Source organism: Equus quagga, chromosome 7, assembly GCF_021613505.1.
Source record: "Equus quagga isolate Etosha38 chromosome 7, UCLA_HA_Equagga_1.0, whole genome shotgun sequence".
NCBI lineage: Eukaryota > Metazoa > Chordata > Mammalia > Perissodactyla > Equidae > Equus > Equus quagga.
Genome location: NC_060273.1, coordinates 87,143,749 through 87,158,623, shown reverse-complemented (window position 1 = coordinate 87,158,623; position 14,875 = coordinate 87,143,749). Strand labels below are relative to the sequence as shown.

Genomic DNA, 14,875 nt, shown 5'->3' with positions numbered 1-14,875 from the left:
ATGCTCAAATTTTTAGGAACACAACTGTTGGAATCTACGTGGTTATACTTCTAAACTATATCATTGCTAAATGTATACCTGCAACTCTTTCTCTGGATTTTTTTCAGACATAAATATAAATTGGGTCTTTAAGTTTTGTCATCTCTCTCATCCCTCTCTCCTTCTCCCCTCTCCTGCCCAATGCCATTTTGGTCTCTATGTCCAGATAGTCAGTGATACGTACCTTTGTAAAACTAGTAAGCTTTAGACATATTCCATAATAGGGAGCATAAATGAGAGGCTAAGTTGCACCTGGAAAAGATTGGTGGAATATACATATGTGCTTCTTATCTGTTATGTCACTATCATCAATCAAACATCAATTATTTATGAAATGAACTAAACTGTTTTTGAATGGGTTATATTTTCAATCCGTACAACCATTTAGAATGATGATTTGCGGGGTATATAATTATGTAAAGAAATTATTTTATTTTTACCAGGATTTTTCCCTGTTTTAGCCATAAGAAAAGTTTGTAAGAAATGACATTCTCTAAGAAATTGTAATTTTTCAACCAATTACATTGGTGAATTAATTTTTACATATAATGTGTAAAGTTTAGTATTTTACATTTTAATCATTGTAATTGTTTGTCTTTCATAAACAATCCCTGTGTTATATTACTCTCTGTAATAATAGTCCTGGGTTTCTGAAACCCATTGACCTCCAGCACTGTGCCCTGGGCCCCATCTGGTCTCTGATACTGGGACGTAGCCTGGGTTATCCTTATCCTTATCCTTTATTTTTTTACCTGGGCTTTATATAGGTGCTAGGCTTATAAGAGATGATTAGGACCAATACTTAATGTAATTTAATCATTAGTCTTTATCTCCTAATCACCAACTTTATCCAAACTCTCTGATGTTATCTTCCAGTGTTCTGTCAAGTGTGGCAAAGGCGTACGTCATCGGACTGTGAGGTGTACTAACCCTAGAAAGAAATGCGTCCTCTCCACCAGACCCAGGGATGCTGAGGACTGTGAGGATTACTCGAAATGCTATGTTTGGCGAATGGGTGACTGGTCTAAGGTGAGAATCATTCTGTACATTCTCTGTATTAAGTTTCAATAATGTCACCATTGCACTGGGTACTATAACTATACAGTATGAAGTTTAGTAGGACAGAGGGTAGAGGTAAAAATCATGGGACGTGGAGTATTATATACCCAGGTTCTAATCGTGCCTTTCTGTCCATGATCATGATCTCTATAAAACTGTTTTAAAGATTAAGTAAGATACAATGTATAAAGCACTGAACACTATTTGTGATACAAAGGATGCTCTCAAAAAGTACTATATTATTGTTGTCTTGTTGATGTAGTTCTTTGTTAGAATATTTTTGTATAAACCTTATAAATAGAATACAATCAGATAAGTACATTCAAAATATAGTTAAGGAAGGTAGCATCAGAACCAAACGAAGAGAATTCCCATCTTAATATGTGGAAGGCATTCTTTTTCCCACCAATATTTGGGGTTATGTATAGAAGAAGTGGAAAGGAACAGAATTCTTGAAGTCCTTTGGTCAAACCAAATGAACATAATTCATTTGGCAGGTGAACAGTAAGTTTAATTTCATGATAATAGTAATACATAAAATTAATGAGCAAAATAGAGCCTCCTATGTAAATGAGCTGTAGAAAATAGCTCACATATTTACTCTACAAAGTATTAATGAATACCATGTTTTAAGATAAAATTCTGATCAAATCTGGATGAAAACAGCTCTCAAATACAAGTTCTCAGAAGTGGAAGTATTAATCAAATGATCCCCTATGTCTTGCCACTTTCAGCTCTGATATTTTATACCGTTTTTTTCATGGAATCATAAAATTCTAGGGGTTAGAAGAGACATAATAAATCCTGTCTCCTTCCATTTTATTTTATAAATGAAAAAAAAGCGGTGCCTCCCCGGGCATGGTGGGGAGTGTGGTGGCTATTCATAAATAACCCTAAATGATATTCTGGAAGAAATCTTTTCATTGTTTAACACACTGTGGTTAGCCAGCTTCCCCAATGTTATCCCAAAAGAAATCCATGACATTTAAAATCTATTTTCTTGTAATTATTCATGCCTTTCCTCTCGAAAGAAAGTTTGCATATTAACATCAAACCTGAGTTTTCTCAGTGAACTATACTCTTCTTTCCACAACTTACAACATTTAAAGTTTACATTGGGACTCTTTAAACGATGCATTTCTAAACAAGGTACATTGATCCTTGACTGCAGAATTAGGAAGTCTGCAGCCCAACCTGTGCAGCTTTTAACTGGGGAACTACGTAAGGAAACTTCACACTTCAGAGTAAACAACTGCTAGATGAGAGAACTCCAAGTTAACCACAAATAATTTCTTCTACGTTCAGGGTTTATGTTTCCCTAATTCTAAGAGAAAGAAAGAGAGTAGGATGATAGGGAAAGACAATGGCTTGGAATCAAGAGACTCAGGGACAGTTTGGACTCCCTCGTTGTGCAGATGGGCAAACTGGTTAAACCATTGAATGAATACGTTTGTCTCTCTGTTTCCGTATGAGTGAAATAAGGAAAATAGACAATACTGTTGTTTTCAAGCTTTATGTGTGTTAACTCTTCTCTCAGCACTGAAGGAGTGCAATAGGACGAGGAAATGAAAGTAGCAGTTAGAGGGATGTGGGGAAGATCGCCTTTGCTCCTTTCAATTGTTAGGAACTCCGCATTTGTTTATTTTGGCGAGTGACACTGAATGTTTTCCCTAAATCAAATAGTTCTGCTCTAAGAAAAAGTTTGAAAACCCCTAGAGAAAATGAGCTCTGTATTTTCCAATTTTATTAATTAATAGAAATATTTTAAGTGATAAACATCGTTAACCCCCAGTTAACTAGGAAAAATTAAAAACTGTCATTACAAAAAACAGAAGATACGGGGCCAGCCCGTGGCCAAGTGGTTAAGTTCGGACACTCCACTTCGGTGGCCCGGGGTTTCGTCGGTTCGGATCCTGTGCACAGACCTAGCACTGCTCATCAAGCCATGCTGAGGCTGTGTCCCATATAGCACAACTAGAAGGACCTACAACTAGAATATACAACTATGTACTGGGGAACTTAGGGGAGAAGAAGGAGGAACAAAAAGAAGATTGGCAGCAGATGTTAGCTTGGGTGCCAATCTTTAAAAAAAACAACAGAAGATACATGTTTTATGGTAATTTATGACACAGAACTGTAAGCTCCTACATTGCTGCATATAGAAATTTGTCTAGCAAATCCTATATGCATGACAGATACAATGCTATCGATTAATAAATGTGCTTATTATATGGCCTTTGGTTAAATCTTAAGCAAAACAAAAATTAACTGCGGAGATTACAGAAAACATTGATTTTGGTTTTTCAAGCTAAGCCTGAAAATATACTTTTCAAATTTTACCACAATTACATGTATGTAATTTTAAATATACCTAGATTAAGTCATCTTAAACTGGTTTTGTTGTTTTGCCCTATCGCTACCCAGCTAGAGCATAGCCTTTGTAAGGAAAGAAATGGACTGCTCTAATAAATATTCATCTTTATTCCATGACTTTTTACTTTCGTTGTTGGCCTGTTTGTTTCTTTCTTTGTTTATTTAGAAGATCCAGTATGTTGCGGGGTTTTTTCTCTTTGTATGAATATGAGTCTGCTCTTTTCCTTAAAGCTGTTTTCTCCTTCTTCATTTATGACTGAGGTCTCAGCATAACAGATTCAAACAGCATGCATAAATTAAAGCCAGTGGCTCCATGTGAACTTTATTGATCTCACCCCTCCTTCTTTACTCTTAAGATATCACTTTCATGTTAAAATGAAGGCCATTCCAAAATAATTACAGAGAAAAAGAATAATGCTGTGATTATTAAGTTTCAGTGATTAAAGTATTCATGGACAGAGGAAACACATAGATCACTTATTCTTATCAGCTGTGTCCCTGGAACAGGAATAGCAACAAGATGTGTGCAGTTGTGGGTGGATTTCTGTGCTCCTCTGAGGTCAATTAATCTGTCAGTTTCACTCAAATTCTACTAATCTTTTTAAACTATTGATAAACCTAAGTGGACTTAAAATTTAGCCTTGGATTGTCTTTAGTCAGGAATATTTAATGGACTATCCATGAAGTCTAGCTCTGAAACCCTGCCCCTCCTTTGATAATATGGATGAGTAACTAGAGAATCAGTTGAAAGAAAATTCTATTCTCAGGATCTCCCACTGTCTAAAAGTCACTGACCACTATGGGGCCAACAGAAAATATTTGCTAAATGAAGCCTTGCTAAGAATATGGCTTATGCCTCAAACTGTGTTCACTGCGTATGTTATCAGCCTATGTGATTTCTAGCATTTATGTTTTGCTGGTTTTGTGTAAACAGTGCAAAAATTGCTCTCAGCTTGAGAGGGAAAAATACAGATCCAAGGATACTCAAAGAGAAAAATCTCCTGTCATAAAATCGCTACCTCTGATTTCTAAATAGATGTAATGCAGCCTTTTTTTGAAAAATGCTCATGTATATTTCATTGAGACTAGAAAGTTGCCAAAAGTAGGACACAAACGATGAGGTTGCTTTGCTCTGGCTTGGGTTAACCATTGACACAATTATGTGCCACATTCTGACTCACTCTCTGATATAGATATGGCCTTAGGGTCTTTCTTGGGAGAACAGAACACAACCTATATATTTCCTAGTAATATAAATCTGTATTTACTCATTTAAGCTGTCCTAACTATAGAATGCTGACTTGAAAAATAACATAGGCCCTTATGTTTAATGAATTGCCATATTTTTTGTGTGATTTTGACCTTTCTGCCTTTATTTGAACTTCTACAACTTCTTGTTTTCATTATTGGAAGCCAGTAGAGAAGCAAATAAAAAAGTATTCTTTTATCTACTAGTCACACAGAATTTGGTCCTTCGTGAAGCTTTTATGGAGTTAACTTTTCTGTGCAGTATTAACAAGTGGTTTATACTTATTCAAGTGAATTTGAATGACAAACAAAACACCTTGGAATTGCACATAATTATTCTTGGCTTTTCTTTAGATTTAATTCATACTCTACAATTTGAATTTTAATCCTTTAAAATTCTGGCGAATTAATAGTTTTGGCCACATATCAAATTATGACACGATTAATATATTTTTGGACAAGAGATTATGAGTCTTTTTGTGATGATATAATTCAAAATCATACTGGAAGCACAGTAAGCACATTTTGGATGATTTAATTACACTGATAGTATGGTATATCTTTGTTTAGAAGTGGTAAATATAAAGCTTGCAGTATAATTAGTCATCTTTAACTTATCCCACAATAGGAAACCTCAATTCTATTCAGTTGAATAGAAGAGGAATCTAAAACACTAAAATTATGAGTAATCACGGAGGACATTTCTTTCCACAAGGAAAACTCAGGGAATCATTGAAGGAAACTTAAAGAAACAAATCTTGATCAATGCAATCAAGAATATCCTAAACTAAATGACTAGATAACACCATGTTTTTAATCATGCATCTTCACTGATCAGTGTTTTTGCATTAAGTCAAAGGGATAAAAAGAACAGATCCAGAAATCCCAAAGGAGGGATTTCTTGTTGCCCCATGGCCTGGCTAAGACCTTAAGCCTATGGATTCCTGCATGTCTGGACTGACTCAATGCTGGCATATACTCTACCCCCATTAAAATCAACGTGGAGGAGATCTCAGAATCCAAATGAGAATATGTATAGCTTGTTTGTTTTAATACAATTAATTTAAGTGGGCTCTAGGGGTTGGTAGAAGGAAGCTCAATAAATTGTTAGAAGGATTTCCACTTTAAATTTAAAGAAATAATTAGCAACAAGAGAAAATAAAAAAATTAAATTCCCTAGTAGAATGTAAAAATAAAAAATGTTGAGTATCAGCTGAAACTAGAGAATAAAAGGAATGGATAAAATGAGAACTGCTATAATCGAGAAAATATATTGTCAAGTAGATATATTAGCCAAATTAGTATTTACCAAAGACCTGAATGTCATTATTTTTATAAGACTAAATTCATATTTATTTATGAATTCTTGAGACTTGCATTCCTGAAATTATATTCCATGGAAAACTCATTCCTTGGGATGTTGTCTCCATGTATGAGAAATTCTAGGGTTAAACAAAGATAAACAAATACTCTTTGCTGTAAGAATTTTTCGATCCTTTAACATTCTTCTGTACTTGGTAAATCTCAAAGAGAGATGACAGTATTTAGTATTTCTCTTTTCTTCTTCCTTTTACCAAAGATCACTTTTGCAGAGTGTGTAGCTAGTTTGTTATTTAGTGTAATACACTTTGGGAAAGCTTACATTAGATTATTCAAATTTCAAAGACTGGTTTTGTAAACTTTTTTTGAACTAGAGAAAATTTGTAGATTGAAACCAAATTGAAATTATCTGTAATCTGGAAAACTATTCTTGAAATGAATTAGCATTTCTATTCAAAATTATTTTCTAATTATATCTACACATCTATTGATATTTGGAAAAGATAACTGCTTATCATTTTTATAATTATAAATAATTTCCTAAAACAGGAAAAGTTGAGCAGCTATCCCATAAAGAAATATGAATCTATCACACTGAAATCTATCATTGTTGGATCAGTCAATGAATTAAAGAAACCAAAGATGGTGGGCTTGGTTTAAAACATTTGGACATTGAGGAAACCTCTCCCAAGATTTCCTAAAGAAAAGATCTTTTGCAATATAGGAACATCTACTTTGAAAACACACTTGTCTCTGAGTACTAAGCTGTTCGTACTAAAGAAATTACTCAATGATAAATATAATCCTTTTTCTCAAGAATGACTTTCTATTATGTTGTTTAGATACATCCATTGAGCGTTTGCACAACTTTCTGCTCACCATTCTATCTGGAGATGACAGCTGTCTTCTAAACCATGCACAAAATCCCCAAATTGATTATCCAGTTGTTTTCCCTCTGCCTCTTTGCACTGCCAGAGAATGCAACATTTTTTGCATTGCTATCATTTTTAAGATCTCCTGAGATTGTTATCTATTGCCCCCAGACAGATTAAAACATTGAATTTCCAAAATGTTTGAATTACTCAAAGTAGTCAGATGCATTTGGCTGGTATGATTGAATGTAACAAAAGTATATTAGCTTAAAAAGAGTGAGGTGCGCTGGCCCAGTGGTGTGTAGTGGTTAGGTTTGAATGCTCCACATCTGCGGCCCGGGATTCACTTGTTCAGATCCTGGGCTTGGACCTACACACTGCTCATCAAGCCATGCTGTGGTAGATGTCCCACATGTAAAATAGAGGAAAATGGGCATGGATGTTAGCTCAGGGCCAATCTTCCTCAGCAAAAAGAAGAGAATTGGTGGTGGATGTTAGCTCAGGGCTAATCTTCCTCAAAAGAAAAAAGAATGAGGCACACATACTATGTGTATATATCTTCTATTTAGAGAAAATTTATAATTTAAAGAGAGTGAAGTAGTGTCTGTCTCTGTCTGTATATGTGTGTGTATGCATATGGGGGTTTATATGTGTGTATGTACGTATAATGTACATATTACATATGCGTAGACATGTATAATGCAGAGATAAGAACATGTGTTTAACTTCCCATAGGTTGTAAAATGCAAGAGAAGTATATATTTTTTTTTAATCCACAGGGCTTAATAATACTGTCTTGTTAATAGATCCTTGAAAAAAATCACTAGGCTTTTAAAATAATACAATCAGTGCTCTTATGCTGCATACAAGAATATATATAATTTCACCTTCTAAGTCATACCTGAAAGTAATTCAATGCAAATGTGATTGAATTAAACATTACTCTTGCTATTCTTTATAGGGGATGGAGCATGGAGCATGCCAAAGCTCATTTTGGGGACATTGAACATCAATAGGTGGGGGTTCCCGTAAAAAAAATATAATGAAATTTAATGAGAATGTCATAAAATTAAAGTGAGTAGTTTTAGCACTGAATGTTTTCTACTTAAATACAGTGAAGTATATGTTCATCAAATACCACAGGATATCCAGAGATGGACACAAGCAGATCAGCAGAACAACCAGAGAAAGTCTTGTTTAAGATGTAAGAAAAATATGCAAATGATCAGCCAGTTAGAAAGGTATCATTTGGAGTCTTTGGATGCACCATGTAATGAAGGGGGAGATCGTTTTAGCAAACAGGTCCCTGACTCTGCTTCAGGCTCACTAGGGTGGCAATCCAGGAGCCTCACAGCCAGGGTGCACAGCCAGCATCGATCTTGTATGCGAAGGAGCAGTTCCTTAGGCCTCAATCCCCATATCTGTGAAATGGGCCAAAGCAACTATAGGTCTTTCTGAATTTCAGCGTGCTTTAACTATGCAAGTAAAAGTAACAATCCAGTGTCGATGATGTGCGTAGTCCAAGGAAAAGTATTAGGAGCTACTTAAAATGAAGGATCTGCCTTAGGAGACACGACACAAATAGCAGAATGGATGAGAAAAATGTAAATCTGTAACCTTATACACCATATACAGAATATCTGTGAGTCCATATAGTAAAATAAATAAAACTAACAAACGTGGTTAGAAATATACACTCACACACGCGTGCACACACACACAACTTCAGGACTCAGAAAGGCAACGTGAGAGAAGTGGGTTGAGGGATACTGTGGGTCATCCGGAAAGCTCCATATACAGGGAGCAGATCCTACTCAGTTCTGCCCAATTGCTTCCACATATCTGTTTCCCCATACTACATCTAAGATTGAATGTTATCAACCTGTTGTTGTCTTGTTTATTTTACCAATTTGATGGGTAAAAAAATATCTCATTTTGAAATGCACACATTCTTTGACTCAGCAACTCCATTGCCAGAGATTTTCCATACAGACATTCTCACATAATTTGCTAACTCTATTTATGAAGATGCTTATTGCATGAACAACAACAAAACAACAAAAATTTGGAACACTAAAAGTTTGGAAACAACCATATATTCATTAACTAGTTACATAAATCATGATACTATATTCAAACAATGGAATACTATAATTTTTAAAGATATATTCGTAGATTAAAAAAAACTGATGAGAAAATTTCTCCAAGACCTACTGTTAAGTAAGTAAATATTATGCACAAGAGGGCTATAGTGTGAGCTAAAGTTATTTGCATATACTCTTTTTATATGAATTAAAAATTTTCTGCACATACATGCAAAGAACAGTTTATTTGAATTACATTGGAGGAAAGGGCTTATAATTCTACCACATCCGTATATTTCTTTGATTTTATAAACTGGTTAACAGTTTCTGCCTGAAATTAAAAGAAAACTCATACTTTCTTAATACTTACATTTTTTTCAGGGTGCATTATCAAAAATGATTCATGTCGTGGATATAGAGAAATGCTGAAAGAATTTAGAATTTAGAATTTCTGAGGAAAGGAGAGGATTTGGGACTATGGGAGGTAAGATAGCTCCATATATGGAGTCAGACAGCCTGGAGTTTGAATTCTGAATCTTCTATTCAGATAAGTTAATGAACCCAAATGAAATAATTCATGGAAAGTTCTTAGCGTAGTTGGATACATAGTAACTAAACAAATGCTGGCCGTTCATATTGTAGTGTCAGTAGAGATGGGAAGAAGTGGTTGGCTTTGAGAAATTGTTAGGAGGTTAAAATGAACAGAACTGGGTTGATTATCTGTGGGGGAGGTGAGAAAGAGCGAGTTGTTAAGAAGGACTCCCAGGTTAGCTTCCTGGTCTGAACAACTTGTATGGTTGGTGGTTCTGTGACATGAGATGGGAAACCCTAGGAAGAATCAAGTTGAAAGGGAAAGACTATGAATTCTATTTTTGACTATGTTCATGTGCCCATAAAAGGGTTAATTACTGGTGTCTAGTAGGTAGAGGAGAAGAATGAGATGAAAATAGAAATTTTGGAATCGTCAACATTTAGCTGGTGTTTAAACTTTTAAAGTGTCAGTGTGCCTGAAGAGGGAGTGTCGCCAGAGTAGAAAAGATGCAGCCTTAAGAAACTCCCACCTTTAAAAGCAGGTGAGAGAAGCAGCTGCCAGCAAAGGAGACTGAGAAAGGGCTATGCAAAGGAGCAGAAGGAAATGATGGGAAACAAGGGAAGAACATATTTTTAAGAATGTTCAGTGAGATAGGGACTGAGTTAGAGGGAGTTGAGGGGGCCTCTATTTTTATTCTCAACTCAAACATCAGCTGCCCTAGGACTGTGCTATTGGCATTCCAGTAGTTCCTCAATTTTTGTATGTTTAAAACAAAATTCCTCATTTTATTTCCTCAAACCATATCCCACTCCCAGTTTCCTTTTTCTTAAAAAATGTCAATGTCACCTCCCCATCTACCCAGGCTAGAAGCTCTCCTGGACACTTCTTCTATGCACAAGAAGGGTTTTGCCTCACTTACTCTTTACTCCCAGTGTAATACTGCAGTCTTTATTTTCTCATCGGGAGTAGAGTAAGGATTTCTAATGTACCTCCTTACCCCTATTTCTTCTTCTATTTCAGATCCATCCATTCACAGGGATGACCTCATCACTCTATCCTATACTCTAGAAGTCCAAACACTTCTAGAGACTTGCCATTGGCTGTACTCTCAGCGCCAGACAGTCATTCTGGCATTCAAGCTTTCAATATTCTGGTCCTAACCTACCTATTGAGAATTGTCTCCTCGTTCTCATTAATTCAGTATCTCCACTAAGCTCAGGCCTGAGCAGCATGTACTGTGACATACTCCATGTCTTTGTTTACACAGTTCTCTTCGCCTAGAATGTGTTTCTTCCAACTATCCAGGTCCTTCCGGGACCAGCTCAAGTGCCTAATTTTTCAAAGGGCTTCCCCAATAAATGACAGAATTTGTTTGTACTTATTAAGTAGATTACTTTTCCTCAATTAATTACCTGTTGTCTTATTTGGTTGCTGTTTCATTAAGAATATCTTAATCCTTTTACCCTTCCCACAAATCTGAGTGACCAGAACATTGCACGACATGTAGTGACATTTACTGAATAAATGACTGCTAACATTTTTCATCAAGTGAGCAAAAAACATGTGTGATACATCTGAGCATTATATTTCTTTTCTTCTGATCCGTTTCATTTTTCTGATTCTGTTCTATGACAACTACAATGTTTCATATATTTTACTACAAAAGAATTAGTAACTAGCTTATTTTTCCCCAGGAAAATTAAACTAACTAGTATAATTTTATGTAAACATATGAATCCCTTGCCATTTTCCTGTATGGTAAATCAAACTCCTTAAAAGTGTTTTTCTTTGAAGAAGTAAATCCACTCTTATTTGAATAACATACTATTAAAGCCTAAAAGGTGCTTGACGTTGAACTTCAAGGAAGCTGGCAGGCTTCCTTTGCATTCTCTTGCATCCTTGTGGCTGGAATACCTGCCATCAGGTTAGAAAGCAACTATCTAACCTAGAAGAAAAGTAGTGGATGGAAGAAAGGCACACTTAAGAATTTTCTGTGTGAACTGGCAGATAGTTCATTTCAAGTTGGAATAAGTTAAAGGTAGCTATATAATGCTCTCTGTGCTATTTTAAATCAAGACTTTATTTATTAAAACAAAACAAAAAATACACACTTCTCTAACATGGCCACAGAAGGATCTGATCCATTTTTGACATAGAATTGTTAAACTAGATCTGGAAAGTATTTTATTTGAAAAGGAAATTCAGTCACTGTCACTCCAAACACTTCTCTTTGGGAGGAGATGTTTCACTGGAATGATAGTGATAAAACAGAAATGTCTGGATAGTCTTTTTTCCCCTCTTTGTAACACCCTGTGATTCATAGGCTGAGAACTGGCAGAATTGCAAATGTGCCCAACGCTTTGGGTTTATGAATTGCTTCTTAATGCAAAACATCTTTTTTTTCTTCCATCAGTGTGGTGATCAATATGTACTTTGATATAAAAAATGATTTTGGGGGTAATTTTGATGGTCTTTTCATAACATATTCGATTCTCTGCTAATCATTCATAAGCAATCTGCTTGATTTTGCCACACACATTTCCTTGATTTGCTATAACTATATGCGAACATTTTCATTAAAGAGACAAAAATAGTTTAAACTGTAGAACCAAACGATGAATTAATTAAACACATATGCAAAAAAATCCTCAAATGTCTGACCTCTAGGAATAGATTCAATTCCAAATACACATGTGTTAAATAAGGCAGATGAACTACTTTGAAAAGCCGCTGAAACACTGACCAAAATAAATAGCAAATCTTAAAAAACAAACCTAACTTTTGTTCCTTAGTATGCTTGTTTCACACTCACTTTATTAAAAAGTTGAAAGATGGAACTGCCAAACATATACATAAATGAATAGGAATGCTGCGCTAATAATTTCCAGTAGAAGTCATCATTTAGTTTCCTTATGAGATCCACTCTCCACTGTGAATGCTACTTCACTCTTGTTAAACCACTTTGGAATAATCCATTTATTCCCAAAGACAAATTATCCAAGTCAATGCTGTTAACCTTGTTATAGATTGGCACTTGTCATTACAGATTATATCAGGTTCTGTGAGATTGTCTATTATATTGGTTAAAAAAAAAATTTGAACTCTGTTTGCCAGTGACAATTTTCTCTTAATTTAGGAATTCCTATTTCTTACAAAGGCCAGCTGGAAATGAGTAAAGCATTACAGAGCCTTCCTTAGCTGTTGGCCTGGAGAATACACATTCTCTCCAAAATATATATCTTTGGCACAGTCTAGAAGGAAGGAATCTCGGGTAATCTCTGTGCTGGCCAAGTGTGAGAATTATTATTTTTAACCCCTAAATATACTGAAAAAAATTTTTTTAAGGAATTCAAAAGCACACCAGTGTTAGTTTAGTTATGTTTGTTATCCAACTAAACTCTAAATAAAGACCTTATAGTAGTCTTTTTGCTATTGAGTTTTCTGCCTCTTTGGGGTAATGTTCCAGAGGACATTTTACTGGACTTACACCTTGAAGAGTTTTACAGTTTAACACACACAGATTAATGGTTCCATAAACTCACTGGGAAACTAGTTGATTATTTAACCTACGTCTACAAATTTACTTATACCGTAATGTCTCAATTGGTTCCCAAATGTAAGTTATCTAAATATTCAGAGTCACAAATAACTAACAAACACCCAAACAATGTCTATGTGACTATTCTCAAGTCCTGAAAGAAAAGGTGAAAACTAACATTTAACCAATAATTTTAAAGTTTAGCATTTTACCATAGAATCCCAATACCTAAGACTAGATGTGGAAGTCTTTTTTAGCTCCATGTTCAAAATCACATGTGCAGAATAGATCTACTTGATCTCAGAACCCAGAGAGCACAGAAGTACTACAATAATCACATCAGTGGAAAGAATAAGTGTCTCCTCTCTAAAGAGGAGAGTAGTTAGTAGATATTTACGGACATCTCATTTCTAAAGGGTTCTTAAGTGAAACTAAGTTGTCCAGAAACACAGGTTACTTCTTGGATAGAAGACAACAATGTTCTTTGGTGAATTTGACAGAGACATGATACTAGGCAGATTATACCATGAGCCATTATGGAAATTCTTACTTGATTCATGAATTTTCAATGACAGAAAGATAATTTCATGCTTTACAAAAGTAGATTCAAATGGTACCATGGACAAGCCTTGAGAACCTCCTAAAATCCTGATGACTGTTCTCTTCCCTTATTTGGACACTTTATAAATTTGTAGATGGCTATTTATTGGTGCCTATGTAGCCATTTTTCTTTGCATTAAACATGTTATACTCGTGTCAGTATATTACAGAGCATGTTTACTATCATTCACTAGTATTTAGTGGATTGATATCTCTGAGCATAGCGATGTTCATTCCAACTTTGTGGAACAACACATGTAGACTATTTTTGAAAGATGCAGATTCTACATAAACATATTCAAATATATCTTAAAAATAATATTTCTATGTAAAATAATGAAAATTTGGAAACAGTACACTCATAAATTATTTGATCCATCAAAAGTTTCTTCATAGCCATTGTGCTAATTAAAACCTAATTGTCATCAATGCATCATATTAGACTTGAAAATTTAAATAATTTCACCAGGTCACAGTTATTTGTCAGCACACACTCACTGCCCTGGAACATACTGAAATTATAACATCAATAAAATGTCTCAAGATAAACAGTCTTTCCTTGAACACCTTCTATAAGGTGTTTACATATTTTTCAAAGTATTAAACCAAGATCTTAGCAACACTGTTTATTAATCTGATAAATAATACTATGACAGGAGTGAAATTAACGTGGTCAGTTTCTTCCTGCAATTTACTTTTTTGCCCAGTGCCTCACCACTCATCCATCTTTTGTGGTGGAAGAAAGGATTCCACACTTTGGCTTGTCCATGAGATAGACTTAACAGCTATTCAGAGTTCATTTCATCGCTTTGCTTCTATGATAAATACCACAGTTAGGAGTTTGTTAAGAATTTTTTGAGAGTGTTTTTTTTCCCAGATTTTTTCTGTTTCTCCTCATTTGTTTGCATTTAGGCCAATCCATAAATTTGCTAAATCGTTCTGGCGTCTCTACCTGCCTTTACCAGCCCTGGCAAACTCTGCCTACTTCAGGGCTATCATCTACCTTAGTAAATAAAACTTGCCAAGATTTCACATCTATATTTATCACCAGATCATCCTTGGCCATTTTTAGAAGAATATAGACATCTGAGTTAAGTAATTGTCTACTGTACACGTCCACCAACTTCGACATTGCTTATGCTTCCCCACATATTTGCCTTTCAGTTAGTTTATTTAGATGAAATTTCCTAGGTAAAATAAAGTCAGTTAG

General features: G+C 35.0%; 1 protein-coding gene across 1 annotated transcript in view; it reads left to right on the top strand.

The window, feature by feature from the left end:
* Positions 1 to 14,875, top strand: part of ADAMTS19 (ADAM metallopeptidase with thrombospondin type 1 motif 19) — a 236,109-nt gene that overhangs the window by 211,901 nt on the left and 9,333 nt on the right. Inside the window, exon 21 of the mRNA XM_046668387.1 lies at positions 916 to 1,068. Within this exon, the coding sequence (XP_046524343.1) occupies positions 916 to 1,068 (153 nt within the window). The remainder of the gene's footprint in view (positions 1 to 915; positions 1,069 to 14,875) is intronic.